Raw genomic sequence first — 23,038 nt, 5'->3', positions numbered from 1 at the left:
TATAAAAAATAAAGAATATGAATGTTTGTCACTTCAGATCTAAGATACAATAAAAATGTAACTGACCAAATAATCATCCATGTCTGTCAAACTCCTAAATCCACAAATTAAAAAGTGAATAAATTTAAATTTAAATAATAAAACCAAATTGAAACATGAAATACAATAATACATTTCTCAATACTAATAGGGCTAAATCTAGTGAAATCAGCAAACTATTTAAAGAAAATATTTGTCAATCTGGAAACACTTAACATTTCAGAATATTTGTCATCACCCATTAGTAATAACTCATAATACAATTAAATGCTACCGTGAACTAATTATGGAAGAACGTCTAAAACATTAACCAAAAATATGGCATAGTCTTAGAGGAATCTTAATGATCTTTTAATACACACAAAAGAATATATGTTGATTCCCCTTGGACTACAAAGTACTATTTAGTTTACTTTGGGAGAGAGGCTGTTATGCTGTGCTATATTTTTCCTGTGGAGAGGTAGATTTTTGTCTTTTACATTTGGAAAATTACATCATTTTATGTTTGTAAAAATAATTTGTGTAAGAATTGCTTTGTTGGAAATAATTCTAAAATCCAATAATACATTAACAACTTGTATACTTAATAATTTACCTTAATATCTTTTCAGAAATAATACGGTTCTCAACAATAATTATGCTAATAATTTTATTAGAATCAATAATGCAAATTTTCTTTAAAATTAATCTTAAATTACTTGTTTTTAAAAAGTACAAGGAATTTTTTAAATTAACCAGATTAATCAAATACTCACATACCCAAATACTTCAAAGTGATTTTTGTTTTCCCTTTTCTATAAAGCCAGGCTGCCAGTTAATGCAAATATACACATCTACCTCTCTTTGAATAACTTTAGGCCATTGTGAACTCTTTTATTCTCAAAAATAATCCCTAATCAAATTATTAGACTATCTAGAGTGAAATTCTAACTTAATGATTATTTCCCAGCAGCCAATTTCTCACCATAACACCAAAAGTACATAAACCAATTTGATATGAATGAAAAATTTCAATTCCAATAATTCCATAAGAAAGTATTTCCATAAGTATCAACAAAAGTACTAAAAGACAGTATACATTTGAAAATCCAAAAGGTGTTTTCTATAAAAGTAGCTCTTCAGAAGATCTTATTTATGTATAAGGAATTCATAAATATACTTCATTTAAACACTGGCCTGGCAACAATTACCTACAGCCGGAGAAAGGTTTATTCCTATCTAAAAATTTTTAAATATAAGAAATTACTTACCTCTTCATCTGATTCATCTTCAGTAGAATTTTCAAGTCCTAACTCAATCAGATATAAAACCATGCAGAGTACATGTTCTGACAGATTTTGATGATCCATCAAAATCTTTAAAAAAGAAAAAAATTATCTCAAAATTGTCTCTTTCCACAGAACATTTCACATAAAGACAAAAAATTTTAATAAAGATGAAATGACATAACTAAATACATAAAATCAGACACATATTACACATTGGTAAGAAAATAAGCTAAAATCAAAAAGCCATTTCCTCTATAGAATACCCGGTACTTTAGCACTATCTTGCAGATTAAAGATTAACTCATTAAATAACTCACTAAAATCACTAATATCCATATGCCATTACTTAATAAAATATTTTTCTTAAATGGTAGCCTTACTATATTGCCTAGGTTGGTCTTGAACTCATGGGCTCCTGCTTCAGTCACCCAAGTAGTTAGAGTTATAGATGACACCACCACTCCTGGCTTAATAAAATAATTTAACAAAAATACTTAATATCCTAATTTTCTGACACTCTTTTCCTGAAGACCAGGATATCACATAAATAAATTTGTTAAATAGATTATTTATGCAAATGCCAATGTGTTTAGCATAATACCTAGCATATAATTGGGAGCACAATAAATGCTTATGAAACATTAATGTTCTTAGAATTAAAGGTCTGAACCTCTGAGTATTGTGTGGAGATGTATAAATGCATATGTCAATGTGGGGTTTATATGTTGAGAAAGATAAAAGGAAGCCAGGCATGGAGGCACACACATATAATCTCAGTGACTTGCAAAGCCGAAGCAGGAGGATCACAAATTGAAGGCCAGCCTCAGCAAGTTTGTGAGACCCTGTCTCAAAAAATTAAAAGGGCTGGTTATGTAATTCAAAGCTAGAGCACCCCTGAATTCAATCACCAATACAATAAATAAATAAACAAACAAAGGGAATGGGAGTGGTTACAAAGGCTTCCCTGAGAAAAATCTGATAAGTCAGACCTTATACATGAATTATACAAGACTTAACATATCTGACACAAGATTTCAGGATTAGCCATACCAATCAGTAACTTAATGTGATATAAGTGACCACTAATCAGAAAACAACTAAAATACTACCCCAAAAATGAGCTGGTAGCTATCATTTTGTTCTAATTACATATCTGGATGGGTGGAGGGATGGATGAATGGATGGATGGATGGATAGATAAATAAACAAATAAATAAATAGATGTTGTGGATATAGCTAAAATAACAATTTTTTTAAATGTATTAAATGTTATGATAAATATATTTTAAGGTTGTAAATTTAAAAGCTAAAAATTATCTTGAGAAATTATAAAAAGAACTGCAAATTAAATCTATAGAATGTACACAAAAGGAAACAATAAAGATACTAACAGAAAAAAAAAAGTTTCTGAAGTGAGTGCCAATGTCAACAGTGAATGAGACAGCAAAGGACAGGGTAACCAGAGCCTCACAGAAATTGCACAAATAGCTGAAAGGACTAGGAAAGGAGGACTTCATCACTTAAGACCCAATCTACTGTAATAGACTTTCTACTGCTTTGACTTTCTACTGCTTACTTTGACTACTGCGAGGGCTTTTCCATTCATCTCTTGTGTTGTGATAAATGGTGAAGAGCGTAGGCTTTTTCAAAAGCTTTTAAAAACTGATTTTTTAACACAAATTCTATCCATCACTATTTGACTTATACCAACAGATTCTGGCCTTAGTTTTCATTTCTAAATCTGGAAAAATTGTCCAGAAAATATTGTGAAGATTACATGAATAACATCTGTCATTTTCTTAGCATAGTATCTAACAATTATTGTTCAACAAATAGTCGGTGAGTGGCACCTATGGTATGAGAAGCAGGAGCAGAAAAAGATGGGACTGAAGGCTAGGAGTCAATAAGGTCATCCTTTCGAAACCACTACATTGTAGAGAGGAAACCAAGACACAGCAACACACCCAGCTAGTGAAAGCAACATGAGAACACAGATTTGAGACTCCCAGGCCATTGCCTATCATTATTATACTGCCTCCTCTTGGTAATGAAACAGCTAAATGCAAATGAATTTTGACGTGAAATTCTGCAGTATTACAGTTTTAAAAGAATAACTTAAAGACTAAGGGAGGAAATTCATTTTCTAAGGGCTACAAAAAAAAAGATTATTCTTCTTTATTGTAAGTATTAAACATGGCAAGGAATGAAAGTGGTTTACTATCACTGATGTAGAGAAACTTGATTTGATAATGTAATATCAGATAAATTTTTTTTATTATACTTGCTGAAGTCGGGAAAGCTATTACAAATACATTTAAAATTTTTTAAATTTGCTTATAACAGTCTTGGAAAACTAAAGCAATACCTTATTATTTTGTAATAAACATTTACATTAATCAAATTTTTTAAGTTGAAAAAATGTTAACTCAAAAGAACATAAATTACTTGCGGTAAGGTGAAATTAATTATTAATTATTATTGATAAGAGTATTCAATTCTCCATTTGGAATAGTTATTTAACTTCTGAGCCCAGTGATCATATTGAAACACATGAATAATAACAGAACTTTTACCATAAGAATTTTTGCTAGATTTATGTCTACAAGTACATTTAAAGTACTTGAAAGAAAATCTAGCACTAAGAATTAACAATAGCTAAACTGTGGAACCAACTTAGATGCTCGTCAATAGATGAATGGATAAAAAAAAAAAAAGTGGAATTTTATTCAGCAACAAAAGAGAATAAAATCATGGCATTTACAGGTAAATGGATAGAGTTAGAGAAGATAATGCTAAGTGAAGTTAGCCAATCCCCAAAAAAAACAAATGCCAAATGTTTTCTCTGATACCAGATGGCTGATTCATAGTGGGGTAGGGAGGAGGAGCATGGGAGGAATAGAGAACTCTAGATAGGTCAGAGGAGTGGGAAGGAAGGGAGGGGCATGGGGTTAGAAATGATGGTGAAATGTGATGGACATTATTATCCAAAATACATGTATGAAGACATGAATTGAGGTGAATATACTTTGTATACAACCAGAGATATAAAAAAATATGTGCTCTATATATGTAATATGAGTTACACATTCCGCTATCCTGTCTAAGTAAAAAAAACTAATTTTTAAAAAAATACCTTCAAATAATGTATGTTATTTGTAAAATAAATACAAATAGCTTTTCAATAAAAGATATTTAATGTTTTTTTCATGAAGAAAAAGAGATTTTAAATCATTTTACTGAAGAATCCTCTTGGGAAGTAGTTAAAATAAACCTTTCCAGGCATTTATTGAAGCACTAGTTTAAAATCTTAATTAAAGCAGCATAACTTTTTTAAAAATTTTTTTAGATGTTAATAGACCTTTTATTACTCATTTATTTGTATGCAGTGCTGAGAATCGAACCCAGGGCTTCCCACATGCTAGGCAAGCGCTCTACCACTGAGCCACAACTCCAGCCGAAAGCAGCATAACTTTTAAAAGTAAAATAAAAATTGGTCATGAGTGAGACTTAACGAGGGGCAAAGCAAACATTAGGAGAAAGACTAACATATCTAATTAAATTTATACTTTCTTAATTAAAAATATTTGTACATAAGCAATTGGAAATCTATATTACAAATATGTGTAGTTTTCTTTTAAATTTCTTTAAATTTTTAATTTTTCAAATTTTAAATAGGAATAGCAATGATAGGTTTCATTTTATCTAATTGCATAGCATTTATCATGGTTTACAGTTATATTTTATAGATGTTAATACTTATTTTATCTAAAAGCTGGGGATAGTTATTTTCTTTCATCTCTTATCTAAGTTAGATCATAAGTTATATATTTGTTTGTGTTTATATATATATATATATACAACTTTCTAAAAATGTCACATTTCATAAAATTTTTTAGTACATAATAAATGTTAGTAAAATAAATCAGCCAGTTGTGCCAGAGAAAACCCAAGAATAGGGGCTGGGGTTGTGGCTCAGCATAGAGTGCTTGCCTAGCATGGGCAAGGCCTTGGGTTCATTCCCCAGCACCACATATAAATAAATAAATAAAGATATTGTGTCCAACTACAACTAAAAAATAAATATTAAAAAAGAAAAGAAAAGAAAACCCTAGAATAAAACAAATTCTAAATAACATGAAAACATAGTTTAGGTTGCTAAGATGTCTACCAGAAACATCAGAGATATGACTCAAATCCCTCTATATCATACTCCTAATCAGAGGTTAAAAAAAAACACAAAGAAGCACCATAAACTAAGGTCACTAGCCCACGTAATTGCCATTTTTAATTACATCATTCTAGTGGGTTTATGGGTTGTTTGGTTCCTTAGCTCATTCCATAATTTCTTTGTTCTGCATCATTCACTTCTTGTTCTATAGAAGCTAAAACCTAACACTTATACTTGAAGCTAAATAAGTATACCTGAAGCTAAATACACCACGAAAAATGGTGTAGCTATTTCATTATTTTCAACTTCGAATTCACACACATACTATTATAACATACCCATATACATTTTACATACATCATACTCATCAATATGCTTTGCTTTATGAGTGTTACTTTTATTTAAATATTACCCTTCAGTATTTTTTTTCAAAAATTATGAAAATAAATTCTAACCTAAGTCTTAAATTACTTAATTAAGTAATCTTAAATTACTACTGTACCTTGTAAAGTAGAGTGAATAGCACAATGTGTAAAGTTTTACAGTGCAAAAGTCTCATGAGACCTTTATAGCTAGGATGAAGTGATGACCTTTTCTTATAAGGTGGCCAGGGATTTCCAGGGAATTTCCCACTCTGTTTTAAACTGTAAAAATAAAACCAAAATTAGATGACAGACTCAGAATTAAACTGTGGTTTAAATAGTGATTTATCAATATCTGTCACATTTTTTGTATGCAGTACTATTTTTAATCATAATTGCTTTAAGATGCCAAACAGAAATCTAATCTCCACACAATGAGCATTACTATTTGCTTTTCTTATTGGATAAAAATGAATAGAAAGAGCTAAGCCAAACACTAGAAAGAAATTTGAATACAAAAATGTTAATGGGCACAGTGGTATGTGCCTGTTGTCTTAGCTACTGAGAGTGGCTTGAGCCCAGGAGCTTGAGACCAACCACTTGGGTAACAGTGTGACTCTGTATCAAAAAAAAAAAAAAAAAAAAAGAATTCTAACTAAAAGATGACAAAGCAAAGTACTCAGACAAAGAAATTTCCAGTTCTAACAAATAATCAAAATAGATAACCTGAAGACTCTCCCATTGGCTGGAAGAGCTGCATGAAATATAAAATGTATTCTTTTGAACATATATTTAAGACCTCACCAAAAAAAAAAAAAAAATGGAACTTCCCAGAAACCAGGAAAAAAAAAAAAAAAAGAAGGAATTAACAACAAGCACTACCATTGTGCCAATGGTTTTAAAGTCCTTGATTAGGCAGAGAACAAGGTGTTGAGGCCTACAGGCAAAAGAACTGTAGGTAATTAATGATGGGGTCAGACAAAAGGAAATAAAATGTTAATACCTCCTGAGCACTTCCCCCTCTTCCACCAGTTGCCAGGGTTACCTGCCTCCAGAGAATTATTCCTCACAGTAAGAAATTAATGAGTAGCCCCAGGGTGACTCCCTTCCTGCCTCTACCCCAGAGCCTCTTCTTCAGGCCTCTGGATCACCTTTTGGGTCATGTAGGCAGAATAGAGGGAGGAGAGAACACAAGAACAAAGAAAATCTAAAATGTATAAAAGGGGCAAGACACCCCTACTTCCTTGGATACCTAGCTCTCCATCCCCTTCTCTTTGGTGAAGTATATCTTTGTTCTATCCTTTAAAAAAAAACTTGCTTTCTGTGATTGCCTGGCATTTCTCTGGTGTTCAATCTTCAACATCAGGAAAACTGGACTTGGCCCTGATTCTCATTACTGATATCAGTGTTGGGTACACACAAGCTCAGAGATGAAACTGAGATTCCCCCCAAAGCAGAGATCCTAAGAAGTCTTTAACCTCAATGAAAAGGATAACTCACAAGGAGAAATAAGAATCTTTTCTCTTCTGGGCTAGAAGAATGATAGGCTCTCCAAGAAGAAAATAATTAGCAAACTTGTGTGCAGACAACAACAGACTCAAAACACAAAAGGAAAAATCTACGTGAATGACACAGAGAAACTAACAAACCCACAACTATTTTAGAGAATATTAACTCCTGCCTAGAGGCCAATAAAAACAAATTAGTAAAAAATTTTAACAATATAATCAACAAACATGAGGCAGGAACACATAAATAACATTCACCAATTAGATGTATTTAGAATATTTATAATTTTAAGTGTACTTGGAAATTTATAAAAATTTGTTAAATGCCAGAGTACACAGTAAATTCAGCAATGACTAAAAGAACTGATACACAGACCACAATCACTTGTCACAAAATAAATAAAACTAGAAACCAACTTAAAAAGATAATCCACAACTACAAAAATGTAGACATTTTAAAATACTATGGGTGCAAGGCATGGTGGCACACTCACGTAATCCTAGCAGCTCAGAAGGCTGAGGCAGAAGTTCAAAGCCAGCCTCAGCAAAAATGAGGCACTAAGCAACTCAGTTAGACCCTGTCTCTAAATAAAATACAAAATAGGGCTGGGGATGTGGCTCAGCGGCCAAGTGCCTCCTGAGTTCAATCCCCAGCACTCCCCACCCCAAAAAAACACTATGGGTTAGAAATTCAGAGGTTGTTAAAAATCCTAGCAGAAACTTTTAAAAATTAAGAACTCTGTAATGCTAGCTACTCCTGAGGATAAAGCAGGAGGATCACAAGTTCAATGCCAGCTCAGCAACTTGGCAAGACCCTGTCTCAAAACCAAAAATTAAAAAAAAAAAAAAAGGGGGGGGGGGCCTGGGGATGTGGTTCAGTGGTTACATGCCCCTAAATTCAATCCCCAATACCCAATAACCGGAAAAAAAGGGAAAAAAAATAAAAATATATTGGGGGTGGGGTTGTAGTCCAATGACAGAGCGCCCCTGGGTTCAATCCCCAATACCAAAGTCGGGGTTGGGGGATAGAGAATAATTTTTCAAAAGAATAAAGTAGAACCTAACAATATAGAAAAAAAATATGAGATATGACCAAAGAAGTGTTTGGAAAGAAATGTACAGCCTTAGATATCAATCCACAAAATGGTAGGAAACAGCAGCAAATCATATATATCGGGTTAAGTCTAGTATTCAGAATACATGAAGTGTTTTTAAGTCTCGGTAATAAGAAGACAATCCAACTTAAAAATGGGCAAAGAAATCAGCAGCTCCTGGTACCTCGATAAGTGTAAATGGAGAGATGAGGAAGGGCAAAAATAAGAAGAATTGAATGCAAATTGTCACTCCACCACTGCAATAGAATTCTGCCTAGACAACTTGTCTCTGAAGAGGACAAAGCACCAAACATAGGTATGAAGATGGAAGATTAAAATCATACTATGCATATTTGATTCAGACCACCTAAGGCCTCATCTCCCATTCAGTTCACAAAACACACATAGCCAAACTATTACCTTCTGGGAAATATTTTAAGACACTTCTCTGAGAAATCTGACCAGAACAAGAAGATCTAAAGAGACAACATAAGGGATCCCAAGAAACCTGCATAACTAAATCCCACTAAATTAAATTTCAGCTTCTACAAGTTTGACCAGCACAAACAGCTCTTAATAACAAGCACCAGAATTATCAGACTTCTGACTAATGCCTCTCATGTGGAAACTAGAGAGCAAACAATACATAATGTGTCTTTGAGGAAAGAAACACTATGTAGGTGGGAGAAAAACAAATCTTTAAAAACTACCATTCTCGTATCAGAGAAATCAATTACATATATGGTTCATAAACTAGACGCCAAAAAATTAACTTTGCATTTTTTTAAAAAACTCCTTTCTATACAATGTTACAATGGTCATATATAGGCATAATTTTCAAAACAATTATAATATCTCGTGATGAAATATTTTAACTACTGTATTTCATTTAGCATAGAAAAGCAGTTCCTAGTTTTTATTTTCTTTGTTTGCTTTAAGCACTAAAGCTCCTAAATTTTATGCAGCACTAGATTATTAAAGTGTTAAAACACAAAGGTTATATATTTTTTCAAGGAGCAGGTAATACATCATTTTGACTGCTCTTTTCAAAAGCATTAATGGAATAATGCAAATTATATGCTACATGACAGAAAAAAAATTAAGTGATTCAAACCAAAGCCTAATTATTGACCAGTTAGAGACAAAAATGATATATACAAAGTCATACATCATACTTTCAAGCATGGGGCAGTAGCCATTAACCTTCAAGATGAGAAATGGAAAACAAAAGAAATTATAGAATAAAAAAAATTACTGTCCAGTTGAATTTAAGACAGTCCATGTATAAAATCATTTTTATCTTTTTGAAAAGGCCTAGATCATAGTTCTAACATTGCCATTAATGAACGTATTTCATTGAACTTCTCTGGGCTGCAATGGCCTTATAACGTAAAATATAACAATGTAGGGATAGTTTTCCATTTGTTGCTTTGCTTTGTTGCTGTTTGCTGTTATCTTGCTTGTTCTCTTTTTAAGAGCTTAACTATACATTAAAGGGTATCTGGTAAGCAATGAGGGAAGCAGGATGAGCCTTCTCTTGTTATTGCCCCATCCCTCTTTCAGCCAGAGCTCACAAAACACTTTTATGGAATCTGCACTAGGTCTTGAAGGCCATTCCCAACAATAAGACCCCAAGATTCTAAACACATAAATATCACATAAGGCAAACAGTTTTTAATTTCAACTCTCGGCACAAAAAGAAATTTACTTTTTGTGCGCTTAATAAATATTTACTGACTGCCAACAAACTACCTAGCACAAAGTTTAAATTCTAAGGATACAATAGTTTAAATCTACTCAACCATTTTAAACTAGTATTCTTCAAAAGGTTTTTCTATTGTCTTCTTGCAAATAAAAGAGGACTAACCCAGCAAAGTCAATTAAGCAACTTTTTATCTCGATACTCAAAAATGAATAGTCAATAAGACAACAACAATATCACATTTTATATTTCATATAAAAATAAATATTTGAAAATTCAATTTTTAAAAATTCAAAGTTTTGGACTAGGGATGTGGCTCAGTGTTAGAGCGCTTGCCTAACTCGTGCAAGGCACTAGGTTCGATACTCAGCACCACATAAAAATAAATAAAATAAAGGCATTGTGTCCAACTACAACTAAAAATATATATTTTTTTAATTCAAGTTTTACATAGAAAGAAATATTTTCCTTCATGGATATACATAAGTAAATAAAATGTTGTTAGATGAATATAATGGTTTTCACATAGAATTTAAAAGGTTAATATATTTTGTCATCTATTTTTATTGCTTTCAATACACAGTTCTTTTAAAAAATAACAGATGTCCAAATTGCTAAGAAACAGAGCACTTCTAAGAAATTACCAAAAAAAAAAAAAAATTGAACAAGAACTCAAAGACCTAATTGAGGGAACTGAGAGAAATAAGAATCACAAAGAACAACATAGAAAATAAGGACTAAAAACATCTTTGGGGATATAGTTTTATCGGATTATGTAAAGTAGCTATAAACCAAAATATGATATAGATTTTAACAACTAATAATACAAAACAGATTAGAAAGCACAGAATTCCTCTAAACACAACATACATCTAAACTATATTAGCACTAATGACATTTAAGGCAAGGTTGATTGTGGAGTAGACCTATCCTCTACCAGTTGTCTGCAGCAACTCTACCATTCTTCAGGCAATGCCGGTGTTTCCTGGGAGACAAAAATTGTCACTATTTCAGAAACACTACTCTACACGAAAGAAAGAAACTGCTCAGAACAAAATGAAAAGTTTGCTAAGTAAAATATAAAAGATAAAATTGTCTTCCTTTCAGAGTGCCTGACATATAATAAACAATAAATAAATGGGTATTGTTAAATAAAATTTTTCCTTTAAAATTGTTTATATTAATAATTTAATGATTCCTTCAAAGCACTGGAAGTTTCAGCCCAAACCCAGTTCAAATTTCTGTTAGCTACAAAGTAAAAGATAATATTAAATTTGCTTTATATTTATATATTCAAAATGACTAATCAACAACAATAACCTGAAAAAAAGGCAGAGCAACTTGAGAAGTGTATGAAGTCCACTTTAGGAATTTTTGAAATCTACTTTAGGTATTCAACACAAAAGCATCTTCCCACTCATTTTTCCATTCATATTATTTAAATTTATTTCACTCAACAAATAAACTCTAAATGCCTACTATGTGCCAGTGCTGAGATATAACTTCCCTCAAAGATTTAAGAATTTAGTAAAAGCCTAGAAGCAAATAGATTATTAACAAACCACATAAAAAAAGAATAAAAAGAAGTGGCTAAGAGAGCAGAGAAGAGAGAACTCGGACAACTTGTCCAAAGGGTTTTAGAAAAGGCAAAGAGAGACGTTGATGGCTACGCTGAGTTTTGTTTCTGTTTTGTTTTGTTAGGTTTTCTCATTTTGTTTAGAGGGAAGGGGAGCACAGTAAAATTCCACAATCCACAATTTTCTTCAGATTAGTTGTCTGTGAAATTCAACATATATCTATTACTGCAAATCTTGGCAAAGGAGAAGTTTCAATTACATATAGTATCTATGATGATACTTTGATAGTTATCTGAATATTTCCTCAAGATCAAAGACATTTGCATAATTTTAAACTTATTTTTAAAAATGTTTAATTTAAGCTTTAGAAAAGCACAGATAAAAGACACTGATGGTGAGCAATAATATTAACTACTAAGATTTAAAAAGAGGTAGAAATAATACATTAAAAATAGTTTACAGGGCTGGGGATATGGCTCAAGCGGTAGCACGCTCGCCTGGCATGCGTGTGTGGCCTGGGTTCGATCCTCAGCACCACATACCAACAAAGATGTTGTGTCCACCAAAAACCAAAAAATAAATATTAAAAATTCTCTCTCTCTCTCTCTCTCTCTCTCTCTCTCTCTCTTTAAAAAATTTTAAAAAAAATAGTTTACAGTTTATAATAAAGTATAAAATCAAATTTTAAAAAGATATTCTTCAAAATTTTATTTTCCGCAGTCATCATTTTAAACTTTTATTTTAAAAATGTATAAGTAAAATATATTTTGCTTTATCTGTTTTCTCAGTTGTCAAACACATAGCAATATTTTCACACTTTTTCATAGACAACTATTATCATCTCTGATGTCAATTTTATTTTCTTAACTTGTGCCTCCTCTACTGGTTCAAAATAGAACAACATAAAACCACACCTCAAAATCTACTAATCAAAAATCAACTAAATATGTAATATTTTTATTTACTAATCATGTTCTATAAATTGAAGAGATTAACATCAAACATTGAGAACATAATCTCAGTCTGATTTTTTTTAATCTTAAAATTTTTTCTCCTCTAAGATTTGAGAGTATACTTCAATGAGAATATATTATATGGGTTATAACTGAAATCTTTTCAGATAAACACAAAATATTCCACTGTGAGACTAATCAATTTGATGGACTTACAATGCTGTATATCTGTCCATTGCAGACTGCACATCTCTACGGTAAACTGTTCGAAGAATGACCATGACAGGGTCAAACTCCTGATCCCAGACTTCAGCTATTTTTCAAAAAAAGTAGAAACAGAACACTGATTTCTTAGAAATAAAGTCAATTTCTAATGACTTCTTACATTTGTTAAGTATATTTTAAATTTTTAAAAATGAAATAGATCAATTTTACTATTTGCCTTAATAAACTTGATGTTATAATTAGTTCTCTAAGTCAAAAATCACAATTTCAGCATTATGTTCTCTTAAGCTCTACAAATACTAGTGAGCAAAAGTTTTGCAATATAACAATGCCCCACCATAAAAGTTTAGTTCATTTGTTGTTGTTGTTGTTGTTGTTTGTAAGATGCCTATTAGAAAGAAAGACCTTAAAAAGTGCCCAAAGGTAAAACCATGAAATCAGATTAAAATGTTAATGAGCTATTGATTTTCAAGACTCTTATTTTATCTATCTTTTTTGTTAATAAAAGATTTTCTGTCCCTTTGCTAAAATTAATAGTTTTCTCCTTACCTTCTGTATAATTATGAACCATTGTCCCATATGTTTTATGTGTACTACTGGTGGGATATAAGATGATTTCAAATGTTAAGTGTATAAAGGCTTTTATTTTAATAATTATGTAATTATTTTTAAAGTGTATATTAAAATTGCAAGCTGCCAATAAAAACCTATAACCTCACTAATAACCTCATCATGTTTAGGATGAGGTAAAGTTTAAAAAAGAAAGTTAACACATGTAAGAAAACAATAATTTCAGAAATCATTTCCTTGAGAGTATCTCTTTCATAGTTAAGATTTTTTTTCCTTTCATTCTATCTAACAAAATTCTTAACACTTGAAAACATGACATAGAGCTTAAACTAATTTCAACTTTCTAACACTATTAACCATTGTCCCTAATTTGTCTCAAACTCAAGTGGGATTTATAACCATCTACAGAGCATGTTTAAAAAGCAGTTTCTCAGGTTCTTTCCCCAGAGATTCTGATGAAAGCAGATAGGGGATGAGATACAGGAACCTGTGTCTTTAACAATGGCTGCAAATAAGGCTGGCAAAGGTAATATACATATTGCACTTTCATAAGCACTGCTCTACACCAAAATGCTACTTTATTCCTGAATCCACCTAAATGGATGACACAGAGTTCTTTATTATAAATAACTACTGCTTTTTCTTTAATGGAATACATTCCAACCACAGACTCTAGAATCTTCTTGTTTCTTGTATACTCTGAAAAAATTCACTACAAGGCTTTTCTGCTGCTTTGCCAAATACAGTATATACTATGTAAAACTTTTAAAAAGTTTGCTTTTTCACTTAGAAAATGAATGTTGAGGAGCATATAACTGCTACTCCCTTCAAAATTTTAACATAAGCAAAAATCTGAAAGTTAAAAAAAAAAAAGAAGAAAACACTGAGTCAGAACTTAACCTGTCAAGCTCTTGTCAAGCATATCATCTGTGAATCTAGCGGAAAAACCTTAGAAAACCAGTCATGTAAATAAAGAGTTTCTATATTTATATAGGTTCAAATTTGCCAATTTTATCAGCATTCTATATAGATTTTAATTTGAACTGTTTCAAACTAAAAATTGGGAACTAAGAAAAATTTCAAAATAATCAGAAAACATTCAAGATATTTTTAAGTATATACTTTTATTTTATAATTTCTGTTTAATTTTGCTTATAGTCACTTATAAAAAGAGTTCATATCTAAAGTTCCTTTTATAATTTAAGAGTCATCTAAGAAGCCTGATTATAACATAAAACCAAAAATTTGTAAATAAATGGAAACAATATTACCCTTTACCATAAAATACACAAATTTCGTAAGAAAGCTGAGAAAACCAAAACTGAATCAATAAAAGGTAAACATTTCCTTTCAGTGCATAAAAGAATTTACCTCCAGAGAATTGATAATTGAAGGAATTTATGTATATACATACTATATAAACATACCTTTGGGAGTATACATGCCTTGTTGCATAGAACCTCCAGGTTCAAAAACAGGAGCCTTAAAATCAGCTACAGCTGATAAAACTGATTCAAAGCTGTAACTGCCTGGGATAATGCCACTTTTGGGGTTGGGATTTTCTGGAATATAATGTATGTGTCAAGAAAAAAAAATTCATCCAAAAAAGCCAGCTTCACAGCCTTTCCAAAATACTATAGTTTCCTAATTAATTTTACTCCAATGGAAAATAACTGGCTGCAATATATAAAATTGGCCACAAGAGGGCTTCATAGCTTTCCAATAACAACTTATTTTTATTAATTGTGATTTCTTTTTTTAATATTTTAAATCTAGAGCCAAACAGTAAACTGCATGATGAAGTAGTTCCCAGGTATATTTCCTCCCAAATAAATTCATCAAATTTCAAAGAGTGAGAAAAAAATCTAATTGATCTCCATTTTCATCATTTTGCAAATATTATACCTTTCCTTAGAAACCAGAAAGAATATGTTATAAATATTAATCAATATTTTTATGAGCAAAGAGATTATTTTTCTAAAAACACAAAATTTTCCCAAAGGAAAAAGATGAAAAGCAAGTTTAATCAAAGAAGGAAAGCAGTAAAACACAAAGATTCTTTTTGTTTCATATTGAAGTATATAATTTTTCTTAAATTCAAAGTTACAAAAAATGTTTTTGCCCTGAACTAGTACTGATACATACACAGTCTACAATGGATGAATGAAATCAAATATCAAGTTGATGTTACTTATGAAAATCAAAGAAATCAAATAAGTATTCTAAGGAAGCATCATTTCACAAAACCAAAATTTCAATCAATTCTTCCAGACAAAATCATAAGATAAAATACTAAATTTAGTCAAGTATTTTCCTCACAAAATATTATTATAATCTATGTCTAAATGTTCATTAACTTAAAAAAAAAAGTGCCGATTGTATACTCAGTCCTATGCAAACAACCATAAATTTCTGGTTTGCAGACAAGAATATACAGATTTGAAAATCTTTTTTCTTTTTCGATTGAATTCTAACAACAATCCAAAAAAAGTCAGAATGTTTGAAACCCTGGTAATGGTTAATTACAAAGTAAACCACTGTGAACTAGAATTCCAGCCTGGCTACACTGATGAAGCTAACTATCTACCTTTTTAAAAATACGCAGCTTCCTAATGCTATTCTAGAATGTTAGTTCCTGGAGAGTCCAGAACCACTATCCCTAAGATCCATCCTAAAGACTGAGGAAAGACTCCTAAGAGGTAATAATAGGTTAAAAATACCTGTCACCATCCCTGAACAAATACTTGAGCAAACAAATGGAATCCTTCTTTTCCTATATCATTTTTCAACTCCAAAAAAAGCATTTTTAATTAAAATACTAATATATCTTTAATTCATAAAAAATAATTTTTATTTTAAATACAACTAACAGAACATTAAACATTTTAAAAGGATATGAGGTCCAACAATGAACTATGTGTCCTGTCGTTCATACATAGCTGGGCTACCATCTCTGCCCTGAGAATCTCATCATCAGACATTCCTAAAATTATTAAAAATAGAATTAATAAATCTGAATGTAAATAATAAAAAATAAACATTTTACCCAGATGTTTTACCAAATATAATATGCTTCAAATTAAGAGTAAAGGATGCAAAGCCCCAAATTTAACTATTTTAACTACCCTGCTATTTGCAAATCAAAGGAGTTCCTTAACCAAAGGAATTTTTTTAAATATTTTTAGTTGTAGATGGACACAATACCTTTACTTTATTTATTTATTTTTATGTGGTGCTGAGGCGCAAACCCAGTGCCTCACATGTGTTAGGTAAGCACTGGACCACTGAGTTACAATTCCAGCCCCCAAAGGAATTTATTAAAGGCTATTCTAAAAGATATATCAATTGTACAACATATCAAGAGTTTGAAAGTATGTTTAAACATATCTGTATCCTTTCCTTTTTCCATAAGCTGATTATTACCACATGGAGAAGGAAGGAAAGGGAATAAAATAGCTAATAATTTAAGTGTTGCTAATACTAGTAGTTTTTACCTAAATGTAAACGAAGACTCAAAAGAATCACAAGAAATGTAAGAGCTCCTTCTAGCATCGATCTTTCATGCTCTGCATCAAGTACTGTATTTTGATGTTGCGATGCCATTGTCAATAAATCTACCACTTTAAATCTATAAAAATAAATATTTGAGATAAATTTTTAGAAGTTAAAACAAAATTAACATATATTCTAAATATTTTTTTAATAAAATTATGCTTACCGTTCAAAGACAGATGATATAAAATAATCTGGGTCAAGTCTAGAAGCACAAACCTTTAAAAAAAAAAAAAAAGAAAAAGCTTTATATCTTAATATACTGTGTACTTCTTACTCTTTTTTCCCTGTTTTGACATTGTGGAATTTGGGGAATTATTGACCTGGAAGAGAGTGCCCCTCCCAAGGATAATTCCTAAACATAGTAAGACTTTACTTGCTAACATACCTCATGTAAGCCATCCAACCCACGTTATCTAACTTACACACCAACACAGGTTTTCCCCTAAACAACCCAGAGCTGAATACATACAAGTCAAGTACAGTCACTATGCCACAAAACCACCAGAATTATTCAAACTATTCAAGTCTAAACCGTTTTCCCTGCCCTGCCTTATCTTTCCTGTAGAAACCAAAACAAGGCACTGGCTTAGATCCTCTCACTCCTGCCTCTACCTCCTGACCAAAACCTGATGCTTTCCTTTGTGGCCCCATGTGGTATGGTATGAACTCTTTCCTTAAAAATGTAAGTAATAACTTCTTTCATTGGTACTGCCCTCTCCATATCATCACTCTGTTACCTTTATAAATTAAAATTCCACAGGTATAAATTAGACACTTCAAAACACAATATTATTATCAAGGTGACTTTACCTGTAATAAGTAAATGTCAGGATCTATCATGGAATTACAGAAATGAGACTGGACATAAGTCATGGCTTGTCCTTTGATTTGCAAGCCATTTCGTACCCACATATTGCTGTGGATTTCAGCAAGACTTGCCTAATAAAATAAAAAATAAGTACTTTAGAAAATAAATCACATAAATTCAATCTTTTTTTTTTTAAAGAGAGAGTGAGAGAGGAGAGAGAGAGAGAATTTTTAATATTTATTTTTTAGTTCTCGGCGGACACAACATTTTTGTTGGTATGTAGTGCTGAGGATCGAACCCGGGCCGCACGCATGCCAGGCGAGCGCGCTACCGCTTGAGCCACATCTCCAGCCCTAAATTCAATCTTTATAAAATCATATTAAATAATCATTCTTAAATATTTTATGATTTAATCATAATATAAACCTGGCATTCTAAGGTTAAAGATATTCAGTTTAAAGGCTGAGGATGCAGCTCAGTGGCACAGAGCTTGCCTAGAATGTGCAAGACCTTAGGTTCCATATCCAGTACTGGCAGAAAACAAAAACAAATCCCCCCTCAAAAAAAAAAGTTGTTGGATAAAAAGTTATTTAGCCCAAATACATATTTTTAATTTTTTAAAATAAATATTATGTTTTATATAGCCACCTTTTTTGGAGCTTATATGTGAGTTAGTTTTCAAAGATGACTTCTAGATATATTTGTAATATTTTCACTGAAATCTTTCATGAGAAGTTAATGTTCAGTTTCACTTAATTTCTCCCTCAAAAAATGCACACATACATGAAGCTCAGAGAAACACAATGGAATTAGCATAAAAGAAACTTGGCTATTTAAAAATCAACTAATACAACCTACATCTTTAATTCAACCTAACTCAACCTTTGAACAACTCATCTTCCAAATAACTGGAGGTTTTTATAAAAGGATATTAGAATAAATTTTCTTTCTTATATTCCTTATATGACTTGGTTAGGTGCTAGCTAGAATAAACAAAATCCTAGAGTCAAAGAATGTATAAAAGAAGTTCTAAAAAGGTCTTAAAGTGTCAAAAACATACTTTCACTGAACTATATCAAAACTCCTCATATATTTATTTCCAATGTTTACTAAAACTAATCAGTCATAACATCACCTTTTACCTGTCCCTAACCCCTGGAGTTGAAATTCAATGATTAACAATCTACAATAGCTAGGAAAAATAAATTGAGATGCAAGTCCCTCTAATGTATATAAAAGACTGGCCCAGAAAATTATAGTGTGAGAACTCAAAGAAATCTTATTGCTTACTAAAGCTAATACTTCTTTCTTCTTTCTCATCTCATTTTACAGATGAGGAAACTGAAGGCGAGTGAGGAAATTTCCCCAAACTGTGAAGAAAATAAAATGTTAGGAATCCCAAAAGTTAGAACCTATTGGGTCCCATGACTTCCAAAACAATGGTAAATATGTTTAAATTCCTCTGTAGTTAAATATAGTGAAAAAAACTCCTAGGGAAATTAAAGCTACATCTCATAAAATAAATTTTAAAAACATCTGAATTAGGCAAAAACACAAGAATTCTTTTTTTTTCATGTTTTCAAACATTTTGGCTATAGTAACAATGATAAAGGCACACTAACAAAATAAGAAAAAGCATCACTTAGCCCAAAAATCCAATTCAAAAATATTTAAAATTTTGAATACATACTTGAATTTGGAGTGGGTGAATCATTAGTTTCATTAACATCTCCTGATCTGGTAAAACAGAATCCAAATCTAGTTCTTGACATTTTACAGCCTAAAAATTATTTAGAAAAAAAATAGTAATTCAATATTTCTCCAAAAATAACAACTTTAAAACAAAACAAATTTGTTTAATGGGAGTCTTACCTTACTCAAAAACATAGCATAGTAACGATGTAGAGGCAGATGAAAAGTGACTTGGTTAGGTGCTGGCTGGAATGAACAAAATCCTCAAGTCAAAGAATGTTTAAAAGAAGTTCTAAGAAGGTTTTAAAGTGTTAAAATCATACTTTCACTGAATTTATCCCTAAATTTTATCAAAACTTAAAATTTTAGAAGTTATTGCTTTAAAAGTCACTACAGTTAGAATTATTACAATTTTAAACACCTAAGTCCTTAACAGAAAGTATATATTATTCATCTTTGAAATTTCTGAAGCATCTATCACAGATTTTTTTCTAACCTAAGCTAAAGCAAATAATCATTATAAAAATGAAATGGAACAGATTACCTTCTACATTAGTCCATTTAGGGACTCTTCAATTACATGCATTATAAACTTGATAGTAATAAGAATAATATACTCAATTAATATTCATTGAGCACTTATTATATGTTACATCACCATGCTAATAACTTTACCCACAATACCTCATTTAATTCTCACAATAATCCTATAGAATAGGAACTATTGATATTTCAACTCAACAATAGAGGATTCAAGCTTAGAAAATATAAGTCACTTCCTAAAGCTTAAAACTGGTAAAATGAGGAGCTAGTCTGGACCTCACTGCTATAGAGAGTATTAAGTGGACCGGACAGCTGGGCACAATGGCTCACACCTATAACCTCAGTGGCTAAGGAGGCTAAGACAGGAGGATCACAAGTTAAAAGCCATCTTCAGCAAAAGTGAGGTGCTAAGCAACTCAGTGAGACTCTGTCTCTAAATAAAATACAAAATAAGGCTAGGGATGTGGCTCAGTTGCCAATTGCCCTTGAGGGAGGGAGGGAGGGAGGGAGAGAAGGAAGGAAGGGAGGGAAGGGGAGGGGAGGGGAGGGGACTAGATAACTCTAAACTGAAGTACAGATGCAGAGTATCCTTGATTCCTTATTCACCAGCTGGGTGAGACACTCCTTGTACAGTTCAACCCTTATATAGGTCAAACACATCAGCCTCCATAACAAAACTTGATAAATAATATGTCAATAATTTTTGGCAGCCTGTGAATATTATAAAATTTTTATTTTAAATCTGTGACTCCAATGGATCATGATATCACTAAAGGGCAAAAGCACACCATACTTTTCATTCTTATACAAATAAGAAAAATTAAAAAGGTATTATTTGTTCTTAATGCTTTTATCAATTTTCACTAAGTATTTTCCTATTTAAAAAAAGTTTTACCCAGAGCCAGATACAGTGGCACACACCTGTAATCTCAGCAATTTGGAAGACTGAGGCAAGAGGCAAGAGGATCTTAAGTTCAAGGCCAGCCTCAGCAACTTAGTGAGACTCTGTCTCGAAATTAAAAACAAAAAGGTCTTAGAATATGGCTCAGTGGTAAATTGCCTCTGGGTTCAATTCCCAATACCAAAAAAAAAAAAAAATCCAGAACATTGTGTCAATAAAATAACATTATATATGTTGTAAAGAGTCATAATATGAAATTATTATCTTTGTTAAAACTAATGAGAATAACATGCTCTTCAAAATGTGAAGGATATAAAAAAAGTGTTCTTTTAAAGAAAAATTTGCCCTTGATTACCATAATTATTTTAGTAACACATTCTAAACTAACTAGTTAAACCAAAATTTCCCAAAATTTTCTTTAAAGGCATTTAGGCACAGTCATTAAGAACACTCTTAAGGCCTAGTCTGTATACATTCAAACCCTAACTCTACCACCTAGAGCCACAAAAATATAAGCAAGCAACTTAATTTCTCTGTGCCTAATAAGTTGCCTGGCCTGTAAAGTGGGAATAATAAACAATAGAATGATTATAAGAAAGAAATAAAATGACACAGTACTTAATACACACTGCTGTGAACCATGGACTCTATTTTATCTTTGAGGGGTTTAGCATATTGTAAACATATTTTTCTGTAGTGTTAAATTTCATGCTCCCTCTTTGTCAGATTGGTCACTTGATAAATTCCTTTTCTTTCACCCCTAGTATATATACTGGGTGGTCCCTGAATTCCATTTTCCACTTCCTACTGTTCTTGTTACAGATGACTTTATCCAGATTCAAAGCTTTCACCACTAAATCTACCCAGATAATTTCCAAGTCTCAGCAGAAATCACAATAAAGTGTCTATTGAAATCAACACTTAATATACCATAGGGTTTATAAATACAGTGTCCAAACCAAACTCAGCATCTTTGCCCTAAAACTCAATCCTACTTAATGTCTCTTCTCCAGATTCTCTGTAATAACAATCTAAAAAGTAGACTCCTTCCTTCTCAAAATCCTCCTCCTCAAGGCATCAAATTATGATTATTTGATTTTTAAAGTATCTCACAAATCCACTTTCTCTTCTTTCTACACTGCATCTAATCAACCTTAGCTTAAGCTCTCAATGTTTCATGCCTAGATTTCAGCAGTAGCTCCTGCTTCTACTCTTACCCTCTGTAAGATATCTGTTGTGGTGTCTATTTTACTCATGACCATCCATCCCATCTTCTTCAAAACATATCCACACCCCCTTTACCCAGTCTCCATGACCGCACATACAGGAATTGGGGACTGAAAGTCAAATTTATAATACCCACATTTGACTGAACTCAAAACAGGCAGAAGACACCCAATTCAACCAGAATAATGAGTTTCCCTCACTCTTAAAACACTTTGGAACTGGGACCTAGAGACATTCACAAAACAGCCTTAGTATATACCTGAAATTGCAACATTAGGCAAATGTAAGAAGACAATATTTCACCACATGAACATGGAAGCAGAGAGGGAGGAAAAAATGAAGCAGATGCATGTAGCAAAGAAAAGGCAAGAGGTTTCTATACATCATTCCAATCCATTCCTGAGCTCCAGAGGCCCGAAGATCCCTGAGACACCCCTATGCACTCATTATAAATTATCCCTCCTTTAACTTAAGCTGCTTCAAATTATCTTTGCATTCAAACGAATCCTTTGACTAACATAACTTCTCTCTAGTTAAACCTGTGTATGCTGACAGAAAGTAGTCTTATTAATTCAATATTGAACTTCAGCTCACAATCTTTTAGTGACTCCTTAATGTTTTAGCCTTGTGATAACCTTCCAAATACTTTTTTTATTATTATCTATTTTTGACTTATAGGTGGACACAATGTCTTTATTTTATTTTCATGTGGTGCTGAGGATCAAACCCAGGGCCTCACACATGGTAGGTGAGTGATCTACCTCTGAGCCACAACCCCAACCCTAACCTTCCAAATTCTGAGAAGACAAAGCTTACCTTCCCAGTTTCATCTCATGTCACATAAAG

The 23,038-nt window shown here is 31.9% G+C and overlaps 1 protein-coding gene across 15 annotated transcripts in view; it reads right to left on the bottom strand.

Annotated features, from left to right (window-relative positions):
* Ubr3 (ubiquitin protein ligase E3 component n-recognin 3) overlaps positions 1-23,038 on the bottom strand; it is a 212,709-nt gene that overhangs the window by 104,053 nt on the left and 85,618 nt on the right. For all 15 annotated transcript variants that reach the window (XR_013424132.1, XR_013424133.1, XR_013424134.1 and 12 more), the window contains exons 12-21: positions 19,702-19,767; positions 19,520-19,609; positions 17,832-17,960; positions 17,185-17,237; positions 16,961-17,094; positions 16,364-16,449; positions 14,894-15,035; positions 12,888-12,984; positions 5,978-6,119; positions 1,290-1,394 (exon numbers count right to left, since the gene is read on the bottom strand). Coding sequence is in view for 11 of the 15 variants with exons in the window: in XM_078017558.1 (XP_077873684.1) it covers positions 1,290-1,394; positions 5,978-6,119; positions 12,888-12,984; positions 14,894-15,035; positions 16,364-16,449; positions 16,961-17,094; positions 17,185-17,237; positions 17,832-17,960; positions 19,520-19,609; positions 19,702-19,767 (1,044 nt within the window). In the remaining 4 variants the exon portion in view is untranslated. The remainder of the gene's footprint in view (positions 1-1,289; positions 1,395-5,977; positions 6,120-12,887; positions 12,985-14,893; positions 15,036-16,363; positions 16,450-16,960; positions 17,095-17,184; positions 17,238-17,831; positions 17,961-19,519; positions 19,610-19,701; positions 19,768-23,038) is intronic.

This window comes from Ictidomys tridecemlineatus, chromosome 7 (assembly GCF_052094955.1).
Source record: "Ictidomys tridecemlineatus isolate mIctTri1 chromosome 7, mIctTri1.hap1, whole genome shotgun sequence".
NCBI lineage: Eukaryota > Metazoa > Chordata > Mammalia > Rodentia > Sciuridae > Ictidomys > Ictidomys tridecemlineatus.
This window is presented reverse-complemented; position numbering and strand designations above follow the sequence as displayed.